The sequence below is a fragment of the Salmo trutta genome, chromosome 39 (genome assembly GCF_901001165.1).
Source record: "Salmo trutta chromosome 39, fSalTru1.1, whole genome shotgun sequence".
In the NCBI taxonomy this organism is placed as follows: domain Eukaryota; kingdom Metazoa; phylum Chordata; class Actinopteri; order Salmoniformes; family Salmonidae; genus Salmo; species Salmo trutta.
Window position 1 is genome coordinate 8,336,729 of NC_042995.1, and position 22,387 is coordinate 8,359,115.

The 22,387-nt window shown below is 44.0% G+C and overlaps 1 protein-coding gene across 2 annotated transcripts; it reads right to left on the minus strand.

Annotated features, from left to right (window-relative positions):
• Positions 1–163: 163 nt before the first annotated feature.
• LOC115179153 (probable cationic amino acid transporter) lies at positions 164–16,069 on the minus strand. 2 transcript variants are annotated; one of them, XM_029740461.1, is made up of 12 exons: positions 15,895–16,069; positions 10,400–10,732; positions 10,039–10,224; positions 9,644–9,880; positions 4,283–4,500; positions 3,887–4,033; positions 2,346–2,554; positions 2,061–2,208; positions 1,723–1,930; positions 1,315–1,602; positions 778–1,014; positions 164–619 (listed from the first exon to the last, which is right to left on the minus strand). In XM_029740461.1, the coding sequence occupies exons 2-12, from the start codon at positions 10,512–10,514 to the stop codon at positions 315–317; spliced, it is 2,298 nt and encodes a 765-aa protein (XP_029596321.1). In that variant the 5' UTR covers positions 10,515–10,732; positions 15,895–16,069; the 3' UTR covers positions 164–314. The 2 variants fall into 2 exon arrangements, with proteins under 2 accessions (XP_029596321.1, XP_029596322.1); XM_029740462.1 differs by lacking the exon at positions 15,895–16,069 and adding an exon at positions 15,576–15,800.
• Positions 16,070–22,387: the final 6,318 nt, after the last annotated feature.

Genomic DNA, 22,387 nt, shown 5'->3' on the forward strand with positions numbered 1-22,387 from the left:
TTTCCTTTGGAACTCAATGAAAAAAAATGTTTTTAAATAAGTAACAAGGGACCCACACAAACATTCACATGGACGCACGCACACACACACACACACACACACACACACACACACACACACACACACACACACACACACACACACACACACACACACACACACACACACACACACACACACACACACACACACACACACACACACACACACACGGCAGGCAGGCAGGCAGCCAGCAGTAGGCAGTACATTCAGTTGTTAACAACAGTAACATCTATCAATCAACTCTGAAATATCCGTCCATCATTCCTTTCTTCTCAGAAATCCATTGGGTCCTCCTCCGCTAGCGCTCTCTTAGCTTCTCCCTTCGGATCCGTCCAATCATCATCATCAGCCTTGGGGGGTACCAGCCCTGACCCGTCGACACCGTCTGGTGCGGCCCAGGGGTCGTTGTTGCTAGGGGGGTAGAGGTCGTCGTCAACGCTGAAGCCTGAGAAGCCGTCATCCACCCCGGCATGGTGACCATCGTAGCGCTGGTATGTAGACGCATGGACCTCCTGCTCCCTGGACCTGATCTCCAAAGTACTGTTCCACATCCCATAGCCAAAGTAGATCAGGATACCTGAAGGGGAGACACACACCAACACGGAGCATACGTACACACATGCATACAAACACACGCACGTGAACACACACACTCACACAGTGTTAGAGTATGTGGTACATATATACATGTACCTTCATCCATCCATCCACTCACTCTTCGGTCCAGTAACGCACCTAGGAAACACCAGACAGCGAAGCGTATCCAGGTGATGGCAGACAGTTTTAACATCAGGTAGCTGTTGACCAGCATGGCAGCAGCAGGAACCCAGGGAACAGCCGGAGCCATGTAGGGCAGTCGCTTAGGGTTCTCTGGCTGCTGCAGGATGATGACGATGAGGAGGGCCATGAAGATGACCAGGAAGATCAGCAGGAGAAGAGCCCACCAGCTGCCATCACCGATGCTGGCCGCTCCTGGAGAAGAGAAGACACAGGAGTGAAATAACTAGAGAAGGAAACGTTCACCATGCAGAAACTTCATTATTTCAATGGAATAATATAATATGATCGAATGAAATTATTTAGCAGTTCGCAGTTGGTTTGGTTTGTGTAGTTTTAGATGTATGTTGTTTAGTGTAGGTCATTTGAGAAATGTGGGTTTGAATCTTACAAAAAATGAAGGAATTAAAGATTGATATAATACGGAAACTAATGGTGTATCAATAGGAGTATAGTTTCAATAGTACTGAGTGTTGAACAGAGATGTCTCCTCACCGAAGATGATGAAGGAGTTGAAGATGAAGACGACGAGGAAGAGGAGGAGGACACAGACAGTAACTGTCTTTCCCGTTGCCGGAGTGGGCCGGTCCATCTTCCCAGGCAGGCCCAATCGGATCCTCATGGTGTAGTACCGCGGACCAATCAGCTTCTTCAGCCTCCATGACATCCCGCCCTCCGACTCTTCTGATTCGATGCCGGAGCCCATGTCGACGGTGCCGTAGTTTGGGTGGCTGGCAGTGTAAGTGGTTTTATCTGGTTTACCAATCAGCATCTCGTTGTCGCCTGGATTACAATATTACAATGTTACAATATTACAATGTTACAATATTACAATTTACAATGTTAGGGTAATATGGTATTAGGGTAGTAGGACTTGATGTGTGTGTGTGTGTGTGTGTGCACCTAGCGAGGGGAGATTCTTAGCTCCACAGGTGTTAGTTTGAGGTCCTCCGTAGTCATCTACTTCACTGATTGGAGAACACACTTCCTTCTCACACTCAGCTAACACGCCCTCCTTCTTCTTATTGGACTGCTCCTCAGACAGGAAGTTCACAAAGCCGTGGATGTCTGATTCTGGCTGGTAGCGTAGCAACAACACACACACACTAACCTGGAAGAGGTAGAGAAGAATGAGAGTTAGTGTGTCTGTGTGTGTGTGTGTGTGTGTGTGTGTGTGTGTGTGTGTGTGTGTGTGTGTGTGTGTGTGTGTGTGTGTGTGTGTGTGTGTGTGTGTAACTCACCAGTGTGTAAGCCAGTAGTGTTCCTATGGACATCATCTCTATGAGATCTCGTAGAGAGACGAGGAGAGAGAGGAGAGCAGCCAGACAGCCAGACACAACACATGCTACTGCTGGAGTCTCAGTGTAGGGAGACACATGGGCCAGGAACCTAGACACACACACACACGCGCACACACACACAAGCACAATGCGAACGTTATTAATACAGTGTGCGTGTGCTTGTGTGTTTGTGTATGATCATGTCCGTGTGCGTGTGTATGAATGTGTCCATGTGTGTGTTGTCACCTGAACAGCAGTCCGTCTCCAGCCATAGCGTAGATGACTCGTGGCATGGGGAACAGAGAGCCCAGGAGACTGACGGACAGGCCAGCTACAGAACCTACTGCTACTATGTACTTAGCAAAATAACAGCCATGGACAGCAAACATCTCCATCAGAGGAGCATCTGCATCTATCTCTGTATAGGGAACCATCAGAGTCAGAATCACTGATACCTAGAGATAGACAGAGAGAGAGACAGAGAGAGAGAGAGACAGAGAGAGACAGAGAGAGAAAGAGCGAGAGAAAGAGAGAGACAGAGAGAGAGTCAGAGAGAGACAGAGAGATAGAAAGAGCGAGACAGAGAGAGAGAGACAGAGCGAGAGAAAGAGAGAGACAGAGAGAGAGAGAGAGAGCGAGAGAGAGAGAGAGAGACAGGGAGACATGAAGATAAACTCAAGTGTGCATGTGTGCAATCACTGCCCAAACTAACTCTAGTGAGTGTGGTTGTATGTGTGTAAGTGTGGGTGTGTGTGCGAGTGTGTGTGCACGTGCATGACTGCGCCTCTGTGATCTATGTAAATTGACGTGTGAAGTCATGCGGCCATCTGTCACAGATCAGAGATCAGAGAGAGATTAGGATGCAGAGATTATGGAGGAAGAGAGAGACATGAATAAAAAGGCCATCTCTTACTGACAGATCAACAACCTAACCTAAACCAGAGATATAGAGTATATCTGAAACATTAGAGGATATAGATAGATAATATCTGCAACCATAGAGTATATATATAGTCTATATCTTAAACCATATAGTTTATTGATATAGTCTATATCTGAAACCATAGAATATATAGTCTATATCTGAAACCATATAGTATACAGATAGTCTATATCTTAAACCATAGAGTCTATAGATAGTCTATATCTTAAACCATAGAATATATAGATAGTCTATATCTGAAAACATAGAATATATAGTCTATATCTGAAAGCATAGAATATATAGTCTATATCTTAAACCATAGTATATATAGTCTATATCTTAAACCATAGAGTATATATATAGACTCTATATCTTAAACCATAGAGATATATATATATCTTAAACCATAGAGTATATAGATAGACTCTATATCTTAAGCCATATAGTATATAGATAGAGTCTATATCTTAAACCATAGAGTATATAGATAGGGTCTATATCTTAAACCATAGAGTATATAGATAGAGTCTATATCTTAAACCATAGAGTATATAGATAGTCTATATCTTAAACCATAGACTATATAGTCTACATCTTAAACCATAGAGTATATAGATAGTCTATATCTGAAACCACAGACATACATAGAGAGAGTCCAACCAACCAGAAATCATTCATTCCGACGAACTCTTGAGGGCAAATGATGTCATTTGCACCGAATAGGGCATGGATGTGTATGTGTGTGTGTGTGTGTATGTGTGTGTTTGTGTGTATGTATCTGTGTGTCCATGAGTGTGTCTATGTCTGTGTGTGTGTGTGTGTGTGTGTGTGTGTGTGCGTGCGTGCGTGCGTGTGTACTCACAGAGACGTATGCAGTAAGGCAGGTGATGAGGGAAACAGTAATAGCATAGGGTATAGAGGTGTTGGGACTCTTGGCTTCCTCTCCTGTAGTAGCAATGATGTCAAACCCTATGAAGGCATAGAAACATGTTGCTGCTCCCTGCATCACCTGGTATAAACACACACAGGAGAGACACAGAGGTTAAGGGCTGAGTTAAAACACAATCCCTTTTGACATTATGATTCCACCAACAGTTGAGCTCGAGTTAGCCGCTAGTTAGCAATGTTGCTATCTAAACCTAGCAAGTAAACTAGAAGTTGACTAGTTGAATATCACAATTCATTGCATATCTGCATGCCTACCAATGTATATGTGTAATAGCGTGTGCATATGTATATGTCTGTTTGTGTTTCTCACCCCTGACCACCCGAAGGGTAGGAACCTTCCATCGTCCCAGTTGTGTCCGTTAACGAAGAAGAGTCCGGCCACCATCATGAAGACCCACACCATCAGGTTGATCACATTCAACACATTATTAAACCCTACTGAGTTCTTCACCCCCAGGGCCACGATCACTGTCACTATCACTGCTATCAGCAGGGCCAGGAGGTCTGGGTACGACTGCTCTCCTTTACCTAGAGGGGGAGCGGAGGGAGGGGAGGAGGGAGGGAGGGAAAGAGTGAGGGGGAGCAGAGGGGAGAGGGAGAGGAGGAGGGAGGGAGAGAGCAAGTTGGAGCAGAGGGGAGAGCAAGAGAGAGAGGGATGGGGACAGGGAAGGAGGGGGAGCAGAGAGCGAGGGAGAGAGGGATTGTGAGGAGTAGTGAGGGAGGGGAGGAGGGAGGGAGGGTGGGAGGGGGAGAGTTAAATACACACCACACCGAGAGGTAAACATAAATGTTTTATTTAACCTTTATTTAACCAGGAAAAGCCCATTGAGACCCAGAGTCTCTTTCAAGGGAGACCTGGCCAAGAAGGCAGCAACAATCAATACAATACAGAATTAAAACATACAACAATACAATACAATTCAACAACATGATCCAGCCTAAAATAAGCATTTTACACTCCTCTGTAACAGTCTCCCATAAAGAAAATGTATTCATTCAGTGGCACTAACATATCTAGATGAAGCATGGATTGTATACTATTCCGTGCCTCTGGTGCACAAGACGAGAAGGCAGTCTTGCCTTATACTGTAAATGTCCTGGGGACTTTAAGTAGCAACCACCTAGCAGACCAGGTATGGTAACTGCTGGTGGTGAAGGAGACCTGACTAAAAGGGCTTTGTAGATGAACACATACAAATGTAGCTTTCTGCGCATATAACCAACCTACCATTTGGTACAAGGTGCAATGGTGGGTGAGTGACTTGGCATTTGTAATAAAGAGGCTGCATGCATATATAACAAGTCACCATAATCAATTACAGAGAGAAAAGTGGCCTGAACAAGCTTCTTTCTAGCCATAAGTGGGAAGCAAGCCTTATTACCAAAATAAAAACCCAATTTCATTTTAAGCTTCCTCACAAGATTATCCATATGAACTTTAAAGGACAACTTGTCATCCAACCATATACCTAAGTATTTGTAGGATGGCACTTTTTCAATGGATAAGCCACCAGATGTGGCAATGCTCACCTTCTCTGGCTGAGTGCAAGCTCTGATAAAGGTCATGAATTTAGTTTTTTGTACATTCAAGACCAGTTTGTGACCATAAAGGCAGGCCTGCAGCGACTGAAAAGCAGTCTGGAGCTCTTCAACAGCCTGAACCAGAGAAGGAGCACATTCATATATGTATCATCTGCATAAAGATACAACTTTGCTGGTTGCATTCCATTTCCCAAATCATTACAACAAATTGAGAACAACACAGGAGCTAAAATGGAACACCTCTATGAATCTCAAGAAAGCTAGACTTGTGCATGTCAATATAGACATATTGTGTTCTACCAGAAAGATAGTTCTTAAACCAATTTACTGCCCCTTCACTGAGACCAATGTTACTGAGTCTAGCTAGCAACAATTACTGGTCAACTGAATCAAAAGCCTTTGATAAATCAACAAACAGAGCAGCACAATGCTGCATTTTATCAAGTGCATTTACGAGGTAATTTGCCACTTCTATAGCTGCAGTTGTGGTGCTGTGCCCCATTCTAAAGCCAGACTGAACCCCGCTTAGGACTGTTGCGGTGACCATATTACTGCCACACCGGTGGTCACGAGTCATGAAGGCAGTCAAATTCCATAAGACCGTTTAGTCACGGTAATTAGGCTTCTACAAGCTCTGATGCTGCTGATGGTCATTAGTAGCCTACCAAACTTGCTAACTGCCTGGTGCTCAGCACGCTATCGTCCCTGTAATCACTCTGACATTAATGCAAATGTATTTGAAAATCAAATCCAACACTTCATGAGAGCCCATGAGCTCATGTTGCACAACATTTGTATAGGCTATGCAAATGCTGGAGAAAACAGAGTGATGGCCTCTATTAAAAAGAGGAGGATCCCATCAGCTTTCTATAGGCTAGGCCTACTATATTTATTTCTCAATTTTACTAATATTAAGCACATTGCTTCTCTTTACAACAGGAGTATAGCCTACCTGGCTGGCATGAAAATAAACCACGAGGAAAGTGTCCTCCATTCGCTATATAACTGCCTAGATGACATATTTTTTCCCGCTGCCCCTTTTTCGATACAGGTGCATGATAATGGTCCATTCTAAATCAAAACAAATTTCACACATATATTAAAGACAATATTAAATCAAGAATAGAGTGATGGGTGACAATATTAGCCTGTCACTTGTGAATTATATTTTATCACTTGTGAACGATGCCCAGTATAAGAAACAACGCCTTTTTTTGAGACTTGTTGGAATCATAGTCGCACACCTCATGTAGCCTAGCCCATAAGCCTATATGCTTTAATAAGGTTAGTATCACAACTAAAGTGGCCAAATAACTTCTTAACATTAAGCACATTAATGTGCTTTACAAGGGGTGTAGAGCCTAACTGGCATATATAAGCAGCGTGTGAGTTTCAAGTTTGGGGAAGATTATTTTCTCCATAAAAATGCACCTTTATAGTAAAAAGCATTACATGCATAATCACATTTGCAGTCACTTGTCACGACTACTGCCGAGGGCGGTTCCTCTCCCTGTTCGGGTGGCGCTCGGCGGTCGTCGTCACCGGCCTACTAGCTGCCATCGATCCCTTTTTCCTTTTTCTGTTAGTTATGTCTTTATGAGTTACACCTGTTTCCCATTAGTAATTAGTTTTATTATTTAAGCCCGCCTCTCCACCTTTTCTGTATGCGGGCTTGTTACGTGTCGTCACTTTGTATGTTTTGTGGTACATGTATTTTGGACTTCGGGGTTATTGTTTCGCCCTGTTGTGTTTGGACATATTTCCTTGGTTTTCAGTACTTATTAAATGACATATTGTACCAAACATTTTCCTGCTTCCTGCACCTGACTCCACACCCACGAAGCCCAAAGTGTTACATCACTTTTGATAATGGTGTATTCCACTAATGGAACATTTGCGCTTATGGCCTACTACCATGTGCGCATTGCTGCGCTTATAATATGAAGAAATAGCCAAGTAGTTTATCAAAATTTTAAACGTTCTGATCTGTTAGGTCAGCCACATTGCATAAAAAAGTTTTTTTGATACTAGTGTTTGTATTAATTTGGGATCTATCGCATCCCGCAACTGTCCCAGACTGTTTGGAATATTTATTTCTCGCACAGAAGAGAGTAGGTCGATTTGTGGTCTATGGGGGATAGTTGATTGTCATAGGCTAGTGCTTTTGCTGTTCGTTAGGCCTACTCATCTTGCTGGCTGACGAAAAGTAAATGTGGACAGTTCATCCAATATCTTCAATATTGTCACGCCCTGACCTGAGAGAGCCTTTTTATGTCTCTATTTAGGTTTGGTCAGGGTGTGATTTGGGTGGGCATTCTATGTCCCTTTTTCTATGTGTTTGCATATCTTTGTTTTGGCCTGGTGTGGTTCTCAATCAGGGACAGCTGTCTATTGTTGTCTCTGATTGGGAGCCATACTTAGGCAGCCTGTTTTTCCGTTGGGGTTTGTGGGTAGTTATTTTCCTGTTTAGTTCTTGATAACCTGACAGAACTTTGTTTATTTTGTAAAGTGTTCATTCTTTCTATTAAATGTCAAGATGAATACATTCTCCGCTCACCTTGGTCCCATCCTTTCAACGGCTGTTACAAATATGCACCTCAGAATTGGATAAGGACGCACGCAGTTGCGTCCCTGATGTGTCTGTCTTAACTTGTAGCCTGTGAGAAAGACCTGATCACGTGATGGAGAGCCATGTGAGTGAGAGATGCTTCAGATTGCGCAGCACACTCAGGGAGAAGGGCACAATGCAGCACCCCAGGCCGCAAAAGCAGAGCTCATGCCTTTCAAGCGACTTTTCTCAAATCTTCATTAGAGTCTCATCATGCAGCCTTACAATGTATTAAAAATATGAACATACAGGCCAACATTTATATCACAACTAAAGGTACATAAATAACTCTAAATTCAGAATATAGGAGTACCTATTCCTTTGTTAACCGCTCAACACAGAATAGCTGCATATGCGCACTCCCTCAAATTGTTTGGGAGTTTGGAGATAGGACGATAGTTATTAGCATCTGAGGGATCTCCACCCTTTAGCAGTGGGAGGACATAAGCTGATTTCCAAATGGAGGGAATGGAATTGGTCAAGAAACTCAAGTTGAAAATGTGAGCCACAGGTTCAGTGATAATACCAGCTGCTATCTTTAAGAGGTAGGGGTCCAGGTTGTCTGGACCTGCAGACTCTTTAGTGTCTATTGCCTTTAGTGCTTTACAGACCTCAGCATAAGAAACAGGCTCAAAGTTAAAATGGTTCACACGAGGGCTTATATAATAGTTTACTGTAACAGAGCTTAAATTAGATGCCTGGGCCCCAACATTATCAAAAACTGAACCAGCAGAAAACACATGAACACACACTGTCAACAGTCATGCACTGTGCCAACAGAGTGAGTGAGTGAGTGAGTGTGTGTGTGTGTGTGTGTGTGTGTGTGTGTGTGTGTGTGTGTGTGTGTGTGTGTGTGTGTGTGTGTGTGTGTGTGTGTGTGTGTGTGTGTGTGTGTGTGTGTGTTCCTTTTCCTGTTAGATAGATTTTGTCTCCCTCTGTCTGTTTCCACAGTTCCTAGGCTGTCACACAACTGTCACAAAACCCTTGCTACAATCCACAATAGAGGAAAACTATGACGACCCTGTAGCATAACCCTCGCTACAATCCACAAACAGAAAAGTAGTGATCATCTGTTATGTTGAGGAATGAGCTTTCACTGTCTGTTTCTATACTGCTAGCCACTCTAGACATCAGGCTCACATTCAGGAAGGTGAAACCTACTGACTTGTATTATTGCTCTGCCTGTCAGAAAGGCATGGCTGTTCATCACACTATATTTCTACACTGGACACAGCCAAGGTCTCAGGGAAGATTATGTCACAGCTCCTGGTAACACATTTTACATTTTAGTCATTTAGCAGACGCTCTTATCCAGAGCAACTTACAGTAGTGAATGCATACATTTCATTTCATGTATTTATTTTTGTACTGGCCCCCCGTGGGAATCGAACCCACAACCCTGGCGTTGCACACACCAACTGAGCCACACACACCCACACAAATATACAGCACACAACCTCCTCCCTTCTCTACCCCCTCCCTCCCCTCTCCTCCCCCCTCCCCTCTCCCCTCCAGACTCACCCAGGCCGTTGAGTGTTCCGATGTGCGTAGTCATAAACGTGGAGATGCTTTTATTGGCTAGTGAGTCCGCCATGCTGCTGAGAGCCGACGCCCCCGCGGCTGTACCAATCAGGTACTCTAGGATCAGGTTCCAGCCAATGAAAAAGGCCACACACTCCCCCACTGTCACGTAGCTGTAGGTGTAGGCTGAGCCTGTTGTCTTGGGAACGCGAACCCCAAATTCAGCATAACACACTCCTGAAGGGGAGACACACAAATATCATGTAGCTGTGTGTGTGTGTGTGTGTGTGTGTGTGTGTGTGTGTGTGTGTGTGTGTGTGTGTGTGTGTGTGTGTGTGTGTGTGTGTGTGTGTGTGTGTGTGTGTGTGTGTGTGTGTGTGTGTGTGTGTCATTACCTGACAGTATAGAGGCGACAGCAGCGATGATGAAGGAGACGATGACGCCAGGTCCGGCCATCTCCTTAGCAACCAGCCCAGAGACCACGTACATCCCCGTGCCAACGCAGCTGCCCACCCCTAGTGACACCAGGTCTACCGTGGACAACACCCTCGCTAGTTTGGTGCCATGGCTGCTGGCACCACCTGTACACACACACTTACATTAGCATACAAACACACACCTTAACATAAAACACACACACATATCCACACATACTGTATACCCACACATATACCCCCCCCCCCCCCCCACACACACACATACACACACATTCCCACCTTCATTCACACCCCTAGATACCCCCCTGTAAACACCTACCTGTCCCAGAGTCCAACATGCTCTCGACCGGTTTGGTCCTGAGGACTCTGGAGGTGAAGGAGTGCCATCCTGCCCGCCACTGGACACGCTGCAGCTTACCACGCAGACCTGACATACTGAGGTCACAGATCAGGGGTTAGAGGTCAAGGGTCAAGAGAGGGCTTCAGCTTTTTTCTCTATTTTCGAAAATAACGTTTATCCTTATGAAGACGGGTGGAGTGGGAGAGAGGATGGGAGGAAGAAAAGTGTCTTCTCTCTGGTAGTCAGGTGAGGAGGGTGTCAGCAGTTCCTCATGGTGATATAGAAGTGTTGTCTGTTGTCTCAGGTGTCCATCTGCAACAGAAAAGCCCATGTTTTTACACATACAGTACAATACAGCTGACAACATTAGCCACCATGTCTGTGTCTTGTCCACAGCTACAGTCACATTGGGGAAGATACGGCTGGTTATCCATCCTTTACTGTAAACACACACACACGCACACACGCACACACGCACACACACACACACACACGCACACACACACACGCAGCGAGGTGTGTGTTCCAGAATGAGTTTCTACCTGAAAACAGAGAACTAATTATCAGCTGGTCCTTGTAGACCTGTTGTTATAGCAACCATCTCATTACACCCCGCCATAGATGACAGTTCATATCTGTCTGTATGTGTTTGTGTGTGTGCATGCGTGCGTGCGTGCGTGTGTTCCAGATGACTGTGTTGTGTTTAACTTCCTGAGTCATCATCACTTCCTGATTAGATCTGACCTGAGATGAACTCAGAGCTGATGGACTGTAAGGACTCAACTCCTCCACTCCCCCCAATCTGACAGATCACATTGTTCTGTTACAGACCCACACAAGCACACACAATATAATTACACCCATAGACAAATAATTACATGGTGTGCGACCCAAATGGCACCCTATTCCCGATATAGTGCACTACTTTAGTCCAGAGTACTGGTCAAAAGTAGAGCCCTATAAAGGGAATAGGGCTCTATTTGAGACACAGTCATAGATTCAACCTTCAATCAAGGAATCCCCTGTCCTCCGCCCAGTCAGTCAACGACTGCACTCATAGAAGATGATTGAATAAAACCATTTGGTCTAAAGTGAACAAGAGTTAATACATAGTATGTGTGACCCAGGTAGGAAAATAACCTGCTCTGATTACTACTATTACTGCCAAGCACTTTCCCTCTTTCAATGAGCTTTCTTTCTTTCTCTCTGTTTCTTTCTCTATTATTCCCCCTCTGTCTGCACTCATGAAGAGAGGGAGAAATCATTTATGTAACGTGGGCCAACGCACCTCTCAATCATCGAGCACTACTTAATCATATCACGCACGTTCACACGCACACGCACACACATACACACACACGCCTCTCAGCCATCAACCACTTAAACGAGGCCTGCAATTACCCAACTGTTTAACCACAGTGGTTGTAAGTGTGTGTGTGTGTGTGTGTGTGTGTGTGTGTGTGTGTGTGTGTGTGTGTGTGTGTGTGTGTGTGTGTGTGTGTGTGTGTGTGTGCGTTTCGGTTTAACCACAAAGCAAGGCACAATACAGGAGAGTGGTGGGCATGGCAGCTATTGTCCCTGCAGAGTGTGGGTATGTGGATAATAGAACATAAAGGATAAGAAAGTAGGGATGATGATGGAGGGATGAGCAGCAGACTGATAAAACAGCTCATCTGTTCCCATCAGACACAGTATTGATCTCAAACACAATGCAATAGGATCTGTTCTCCCTAACTAGAAGAACAGGAGTAAACAGCCCATTACAAAGTCCAGCCGTCCTCTGTCTGTCGATCGGTCTGTCTGTCCGTCTGCCTGTCCGTCTGCCTGTTGGCATGCCTGTCCATCCATCTGTCTGTCATCTGGTTTCCTAGTCATCCATCATAATAATAAATGATTGTTATTCAATCAGCCAATCAATGAGCATGATTCGTTGATGTAAGAGAGTGGTTAGCTAGGTGTTCCAGCCAACATTCTGTCTGACTGACAGAACGTACATCCTGATTCAGCTTCTGGAACTCAGTACCTTAATAAAGCTACGAGCTTCATTCAGTCCTATCTGGCAACCGATTCAGTCCAATCTGGCAACCGGCAATGTTCTGATATGGCCACCACTGGACTTCTGAGTAGGTCAGAGTCAGAGAGAGGGTATGTCATCATTGAGTATAGGACCTGACTCAGGAGAAAGGTTCTCTCTCTCTTCCTTTCTTTCAGTCTCTCTCTCTTTCTCTCTCCAGTGCTGAGTTCAAGAGTGTAGTGAGAGTGGAACAGCTGGAACGCAGCCCTCCCTCTCTCTCTCCTCTCTCCCCCCCCTCTCTCCTCTCTCTCTCGCCGTCCCTCTATATCCGTGTTCCTTTGGATGACCTTGTATCTGATAACCATGGTAACCATATTGCCAAACTGTGACACATATCTAAAAAGATTGGAAACCACACCAATCCGCTGTACACATCCCTAGGGCCCAGAGTTTACCCCGACCACGTGGCCCGATCTGGTAAAACTCCAGTCTTCCTCTCCTCTCCCCAGTAGAAAGGATGAGACAAAAGAAGAGGAGGAGAGGAGAGTAATTCTATTAAACTACAGTTCTAGTCTGCCTATTCATTTCCTTTCATTACACATGCAGTAAGATCACAGAGAAAACAGTATAATGGGAACAACCCCCCCCCCCCTCTCGGTCTCTATCTCTCTATATATTTACATGGCCTGTCGTCTGGTAGGGGGTGGGCTGCTGATGACGGAGATGCAGATGGCTCCGTGATGGTGTGTGTGTGTGTGTGGAGGTGATTGTATTAGCTTTTATGCACAGACAGGCTCTGTGACGTCAGTGAGGCTCCCATTCACAAACCAAATCAGGTTGTGTGTGTTCTTGTGAGAGGGTGAATGACACATGCAATAGAACAACGTTTATGAGATCATCTACACACACGCGCACACACACACACACACACACACACACACACACACACACACACACACACACACACACACACACACACACACACACCTGTTGACAGAATGATTGATCTAAATCCATTACAGACAAGCTTATAGGGAGCAGTCGATGTTACTCCCCGTGGCATCTAGCCATGACAGGAGGTGAATTATTCAACTGGTATCCCCATCAGGGTTAAACACATCTTGGGATCTTCCTTGGCATGATGGGAATGTAGCCAAACTCTTACAACATAACGGACATGACTATTATCAAGACTTCATCAACACCATATTTCAGCAATAAGGCCCGAGGGGGTGTGGTATATGGCCAGTATACCACGGTTAAGTGCTGTTCTTAGGCACAACGCAACTCAGAGTGTCTGGATACAGCCCTTAGCCGTGGTATATTGGCCATATACCACAAATCCCTGAGGTGCCTTATTGCTATTACAAACTGATTACAACGTAATTAGAACAGTAAAAATAAATGTTTTGTCATACCCGTGGTATACGGTCTGATATACCACAGATGTCAGCCAATCAGCATTCAGTGCTTGAACCACCCAGTTTATCATTCCTGTTAATGACTGCTGCTTTCAGCACCACGGCCAGCACCACACAGATGAAAGGGAAAGAGGGACAGAGGGAGATGTAAAGGAGTGAGAGAGCAGACACAGGGGGGAGTGGGTGAGGAAGAGAGGAAGAGGAAGAAAAGGAACATGGGGAGGAATGGGTGATGGAGAGAGAGAGAGAGGGAGGGAGAGAGAGAGAGAGAGAGAGAGAGAGAGAGAGAGAGAGAGAGAGAAGAGCAGAGGAGAGATAGAAGAGAGAGAGGGGAGAGAAGAGAAGCAGAAATAGGAGAGGAGCAGAGATAGAGGACAGAGAGAGAGAGAGAGATAGAGAGAGAGAGAGAGAGAAGAAGAGAGAGAGGAAGAGAAGAGCTAGAGAAGAGAGGAGAGAGAGAAGAGAGAGGAATGAGAGCGCTAAGATAGATAGAGAGACGAGAGAGAGAAGATAGCGCGTGATGGAGAGATAGAGTAGTTAGATGAAGAAGAGAGGAGGAGGGAGGGATAGAGAGAGAGGTAGATAGGAGGAGAGAGAGAGAGAGAGAGAGAGAGAGCAGAGAGAGGAGAGGAGAGAGGGGGAATAGAGAGAGGAGAGAGAGAGCGGGGAGAGAGAGAGAGAGGGAGGGAGAGAAAGAGAGAACTCTCATGACATGTCATTAGAGATTAGCTTGTTCTCAAGCTCCAGGCTTTCTGACACACAGACCTGTCTCAACATCTCAGTGTGTGCATGTGTGTGTGTGTTTAAACCTCAGCCCTAAATAATTTAAATAAATGTTTCCAGCTTTTGGCTTCTCAGACAGAGAGAGAGAGAGAGAGAGAGGAATGTGTGTGAAGGCTCTGATGACAATACTGCAGTTACCGAGCTCTCTTTGATCCCTCTCTCTTTCTCTCTCTCTCTACCATCTATTTCATGCTCAAACCCAGAGATGGAAAGTCATAACACAATAATATACAGTAACTACCCTACCCTAATCAACCTTATCCTACCCTAACTACCTTATCCAATCCTACCCTAACTAACCTTATCCTACCCTAACAACCTTATCCTACCCTAACAACCTTATCCTACCCTAACGATCCATCCTACCCTAACAACCTTATCCTACCCTAAAAGCCTTATCCTATCCTACCCTTACCAACCTTATCATACACTACCCTAACCAACCTTAAACTACCCTAATAAACCTTATCCTACCCTGCCCGATCCTACCCTAACAACCCTATCCTATACTAAACGAGTTGTACCTCCCAACAAATCTGCTCCCAAGAGTTTCCCCAACAGCACAAGTTCAGATGTCGCCCCCCCCCTCAACACGCACGCTATCAGCTATAGAAAAAGACAGACTGATTCTTGCAGAGGATAGGCGTGCACATGGGCGTGCACCCTACTCACGCAGACATGAAGCTATAAACCGGATGATAAGCATCCATTTCGTACGGTCTCTCTCTCTCTCTCTCTCTCTCTCTCTCTCTCTCTCTCTCTCTCTCTCTCTCTCTCTCTCACACACACACACACACACACACACACAGCAGAGGGTAGCCTTATATCTATCTAGAGGTCCTTCTATGATCAAATAGCGATCAGATGAGATGTAGCCTACTACGTGATGATATCAGGCAGATCTCAACATTTACTCTAGCTGTTGATAAATAAATACCTTTATGTCGGGTAATGTAATAACGAACTCGTATCTCCCTCTCCAGTCTCTCTCTGCTGGTGTCTACTGCAGCTGCAACGGGGATGCGAGTTCCCACCCCGAACACATACACATGCACACGCACACGCACGCCGAGCAGGTGTGACTCAAGAAGGAAACATTTTATCATCAAACAACAACGCGATCCACTGCAGGACACACATACACACCGCGGGTCGAATACGCCATTTTCACACACACATAAACAATGACGACACAGACAGAGAAAGTGAGAGTGGGACAGAGATGGAGAGAAAGGATGAGAAACAAATTCACTTACGTATTCTACCGTGACCCTGGCAGATTAGAGGATGCTCGCTCTCCCCCGGAAAGGCTCGAGCTCCATGTCGGTTGCTGCTGCAGTCTCTCTCTCTCGCTTCTTCTCCCTCTTCAGCAGCAGCAGCATCTCGCGCATCACCAGGAGGCGGTGGGAGGCGAGAGCCTTTTAAATCATTCAGAAGCCTGCTTACACCACGTGACAAGTAATCTATTATTTTGTTATACACCCCTCCCCCTCCCGCAGCCGAATGGCACTTCGTGACGTCACTTTCGTCCTCTGAGGCGGGTCCCGGTTCCTCCGCCCGTCCGGTTCAATAGCATATAAACGGAGAGGCATAGGCTAGCTATATCATTTCTAAGAGCTCTTGTTTAGGCTTCCCTAGATACCGTTAACCGAATTGATATTATCCTATTGTAGGCCTATGTAGCCTGCTATGCTGTAAACTATTTTACAACTCAATAGGTAGGGCTACTGAATTGTGTCAAGTATGCATAGCACTCAAAATTAAAATTATTGTTCATCCTGATCAGACAGGTTTTTTACATGGACGATACATTGGAGATAATATACGACAACTACTAGAAATAATAGAACATCATGGAACATATAAGAAGACAGGAATGATAATTATAGCGGATTTTGAAAAGGCATTTGATAAAGTGAGACTGGATTTTATAAATGCCCGAATTTTTTCAATTTTGATAATTCTCTTATAAAATGGGTAAAAATAATGTATAGCAACCCCAGGTGTAAAATAGTAAATAACGGCTACTTCTCAGAGAGTTTTGAATTGTCAAGAGGAGTTAAACAAGGGTGTCCGCTGTCACAATATCTATTCGTTATGGCCATCGAAATATTACCTATTAAAATCAGATCCAATAACAACATTAGAGGATTAGAAATCCAAGGCTTAAAAACGAAGGTGTCCATGTATGCTGATGACTCAAGTTACATATTAAGTCTGCCAGCTAGATCCCTACAATGTCTCATTGAAGATCTAGATAACTTTTCAGTACTCTCTGGACTAAAACCTAATTATGATAAGTGTACAATATTACATATCAGATCCTTAAAAAAATACAACTTTTATATTACCCTGTAGTTTACCTATAAAATGGGCTGATGGTGAAGTAGACATACTCGGTATTCATATCACAAAATATATAAATAAGCTCTCCACAATGAATTTCAATAGAAAACTTGTAAAAATAGACAAGATCCTGCAACCATGGAGAGGTAAATACCTGTCTATTTATGGAAAAATTGCCTTGATTAACACCTTTGTCATATCTCAGTTTACTCACTTACTTATCGCGCTGCCTACTCCTGATGATTCATTTTTCAAATCATATGAGCAAAAAATTATTCGCATTATCTGGGATGCTATACCAGACAAAATAAAACGTGCCTATCTTTATAATGAGTATGAATTGGGTGGGTTGAGATTATTAAAAATAAAAGCACTAAACCTCTCTCTAAAAGCTTCACTCATTCAAAAGTTTTATTTGAACCCTAAATGGTTCTCAAGTAGATTACTAAGAAAAGCTCACCCATTGTTTAAAAATTGCCTTTTTGCCTTTGTGCAGATTGCCATGTCTCATTTTCGATGAATTGAAAATGATACTTTTTTCAAAGTATCTCTCTTTTTCAAACAAGCATTGCAGAGCTGGCTACAATTTCAAATTTATCCCCCTGAAAAGATAAAACAAATATTACAACAAATATTATGGCTGAACTCAAATGTGCTGGTTGATAAAATACCTGTATTTATGGGAAAGATGTTTGAAAAGGTTATTTGTTCTTAAATTATATTGTAAATTGGAATGGTAGCATTATGTCCTTCATGGAGTTATCAGAATTGTACGAGAAGGTCTGCTCAATCCAAGAGTACAACCAATTGATTACAGTATTACCCCAAAAATGGAGGAGGCAGGTGGCAGCGGGAGGAGGTGGGGAACTGGTCTGTCTGCCCAATATAAAGGATCAAAACTGTCAGAGGAATAAAAATAGCATAAATAGGAAAGTATACCAGTTTCATTTGAGGACCAGGATGTTAACAACTGTGACATACAGATTGCAAAGTAGTTGGGAAGAGAATTTTGATGTACCAGTTCCATGGTACAGGGTGTATGAGTTGACATATAAAACAACGCAAGATTCAAGACTTCGTGCTATTCAGCTAAAATTATTTTATAGAATTCTTTCCACCAACAAAATGATGAATACTTGGGGCATAAAATCATTGAAGCTCTGCAGATTTTGTTGTGAGGATACAGAATCAATAGACCATTTATTTTGGTATTGCCCTCAGGTAGCCTGTTTCTGGTCTCAGGTTCAAGAATGGCTGAAAATGCATAGCATTGATCTAAAATTGACTCTAGAAATAGTACTGTTAGGAGATCTGGAGAGACCGGGTCAGTCAATTACTAATATACTAATACCCTCAGTAAAAGTATTTATCAGAGAGCAGAGACAAGATGGTTATCAGTAGGCTAGAGTCAGGGTTAGCTAGCTAGGCTACAAGGCCTGTGATCTACTGTAACAGTTGAGATAGTCCTGGCAGTTGTTCTTTTTTTTAAAACATGAGGATCTGTATTTTATGGTCAGTTCACAACTCCTAGTAATCATGATATACATGGGCGTAGGAGCCGGGGGTGAAAAATGTACAATACACAACGTGCAATTTCCAAACCTGGTTGTGCATCAACAGTTTTCCACTTGTTATATGTCACTCACTGTCAGTAAAACTGCAACAGAAAAAGTGATGTAAAGCAAACTTGTGGCTCTGATCACATGTGTGGGTATGGATGTTGGTAGGCTGACCGAAGAGCCACTGCGGCCCCCATCAAAGTTGCCCATCCCTGGTCTAGAGGGTGTATGATACCCACGGAGAGACAGGCAGTCAGAGAGAGAGAGAGAGAGAGAGAGAGAGAGGGAGAGAGAGGCCACAAACAAACCAACAGGTAAGATGGTGAGAAGTACCTCTCCAAGCTCATAGAGCTCATAGACTGATGATCTGTCATAGTTTGAATCAATCTGAATAATCATATGATCTCTGATGAAAAAAGTCTAGTGGATGTATTGTATGTGTTCACTTCACGCAGGAGACAGACAGCCATGATGCTATTTTATTTTGGATAGTAAGTGGAGATTAATTCATTTCAGTCTGACCTTTCATGCCTTTAATAATTTATTTATTTAATTTCAATGTTTTTAACTGTGTATGTAGCTGGTTATTATTACAGTATAATAACTGTATTATAAGTTGAAAATATTACTTTAAGTTTCAAACCATACATTATGTACAGCAGCAGTAGTAACAACCTGACATTGGGGAAGTGAGAAATATACTAGGAAATGAGTCATACAGTAGCAGAGAAAGAGTACGAAATAGTTGTTTAATTGAAAATATTCACATTAACAGTCACACTGGTATTTAGTACAGTATGAATGGCCATGGCCCTAAGACGGATTGGACTGTACCAGAGGAAGTGCCTCTCTACAAGGCCACCCTTAGCTTTGTACATTTGTAAAATCTGCCCCCCAGGCCAGTGACACTAACCATCCATTTTTAAACCCTACTGTTATGAAGTATTCAGCAGCCATGTTATTGCCCATAGATACAGTACGTATCCATGTGACCCCATATATATAGTGTGTGTGTGTGTGTGTGGGTGTGTGTGTGTGTGTGTGTGTGTGAGATAGAGATGAGTCACTAAGAGAGAAGGGCAATGCCAGAATTCCGTGCCCACTACCCAGAATCCCACGATGAAGAGCGATGAAGTCACACAACCGAGGGGTGAGAGTGACGCCTGCTTCACACACGCACACGCACACGCACACACACACACACACACACACACACACACACACACACACACAGAGCAGATTCACTCCCTATCACAACTCACTTCCATTATAATCTCCTCTCCTCTGTCTTGGTCAGATAACATGTGGAATATTAAATATTCACAATCTCCTCAGTCAAACTACTGCCTGCCTTGTAGTAGAGGGGGTTCAGTGAACTACACTTGTATTAAATGCCTCAAGACTTGTGTTAGCTCCCAGGACTAGGAGCTTGTGTTAGCTCCCAGGACTACAATCTTGTGTTAGCTTCCAGGACGAAGATCTTGTGTTAGCTACCAGGACTAAGATCTTGTTTTAGCTGCCAGGAGTAAGATCTTGTGTTAGCTACCAGGACTAAGATCTTGTTTTAGCTGCCAGGACTAAGATCTTGTGTTAGCTGCCAGGAGTAAGATCTTGTGTTAGCTCCCAGGACTAAGATCTTGTGTTAGCTCCCAGGACTAAGATATTGTGTTAGCTCCCAGGACTAAGATATTGTGTTAGCTCCTAGGACTAAGATCATGTTTTAGCTGCCAGAACAAAGATCTTGTATTAGCTCACAGGACAATGATTTTGTATTAGCTCACAGGGCAAAGATCTTGTATTAGCTCACAGGACTAAGATCTTGTGGTGTGCAGACAGGAGCAGATTAGTAATGCAACTGAATGGCGCAGGAGGAGATGGCTGCCGTTTTCCAGTCTCTAACCTATTGTGCTATTGTGTGTTTTTTTCCGCATTACTTGCAACTCAATTTGTACATAATGTTTCTGCCACTGTCTCTGACGACCGAAAAGAGCTTCTAAATATCAGGACAGTGATTAATCACCTCGTGCTGGACAAAGATTTTTTCTTTAACGAGTAAGACGCGAAGGATTTACTTCAAGGCCCAAATCCCTGTGATTCGCATGAGAAAGAGACGGAGATATCGGGAACGTAGGTCGTGGTGCCTTGTAAGGATCCGACGGCAAGAGGGTAATCTGCCTCTACTATCAGTCCTATTAGCCAACCTACAATCATTGGATAACAAAATAGACGAGCTACGGTCATGAATATCCTACTAACGGGACATTAAAAACTGTAATATCTTGTGTGTCACCAAGTCGTGGCTGAACGACGAAATGGATAACATACAGATGGCAGGTTTTACGCTGATAGAACAGCCGCCTCGGGTAAGACAAGAGGTGGCGGTCTGTGTATATTTGTAAACAACAGCTGGTGCACAAAATCTAATATTAAGGAAGTCACAAGATTTTCCCCGCCTGAGGTAGAGTATCTCAGGATAAGCTGTAGACCACACTATTTACCAAGAGAGTTTTCATCTATATTTTTCGTAGCTGTCTATTTACCACCATAAACTGATGCTGGCACTAAGACCGCACTCACTGAGCTGTATAAGGCCATAAGCAAACAGGAAAATGCTCATCCAGAAGCGGCGCTCCTAGTGACCAGGCAAACTTAAATCCTTTTTACCTAATTTCTACCAGCATCTTAAATGTGCAACCAGAGGAAATAAACTGTAGACCACCTTTACTCCACACACAGAGATGCGTACAAAGCTCTCCCTCACCCTCCATTTGGCAAATCTGACCATAATTCTATCCTCCTGATTACGGCTTACAAAAACTAAAGCAGGAAGCACCAGTGACTCGGTCAATAAAGAAGTGGATAGATGATGCAGATGCTAAGCTACAGGACTGTTTTGCTAGCACAACCTGGAACATGTTCTGGGATTCTTCCGATGGCATTGAGGAGTACACCACATCAGTCACTGGCTTCATCAATGAGTGCATCGATGACGTTGTCCCTACAGTGACAGTACGTACATACCCCAACCAGAAACCATGGATTACAGGCAACATCCGGGTAGAGCTGCCGCTTTCAAGGAGCGGTACTCTAACCCGAATGCTTATAAGAAATCCCGCTATGCCCTCTGACGAACCATCAAACAGGCAATAGGTCAATACAGGACTAAGATTTAATCGTACTACACCGGCTCCAACGCTCGTCAGATGTGGCAGGGTTGCAAACTATAACAGACTACAAAGGGAAGAACAGCCGCAAGCTTCCCAGTGACATGAGCCTACCAGACAAGCTAAATTACATCTATGCTTGCTTCGAGGCAAGCAACACTGAAGCATACTACATGAGAGCATCAGCTGTTCTGGATGACTGTGTGATCACGCTTTCTGTAGCCGATGTGAGCAAGACCTTTAAACAGGTCAACATTCACAAGGCCGTAGGGCCAGACGGATTACTAGGACGTGTACTCCGAGCATGCGCTGACCAACTGGCAAGTGTCTTCACTGACATTTTCAACCTGTCCCTGACTGAGTCTGTAATACCAACATGTTTCAAACAGACCACCATAGTCCCTGTGCCCAAGAACACTAAGGTAACCTGCAATATATGACTACCGACCCGTAGCACTCACGTCTGTAGTCATGAAGTGCTTTGAAAGGCTGGTCATGGCTCAGATCAACATCATTATCCCAGAAACCCTAGACCCAGTCCAATTCGCATACTGCCCCAGCAGATCCAGAGATGATGCAATCTCTATTGCACTCCACACTGCCCTTTCTCACCTGGACAAACGGAACACCTATGTGAGAATGCTATTCGTTGACTACAGCTCAGCGTTTAACACCGTAGT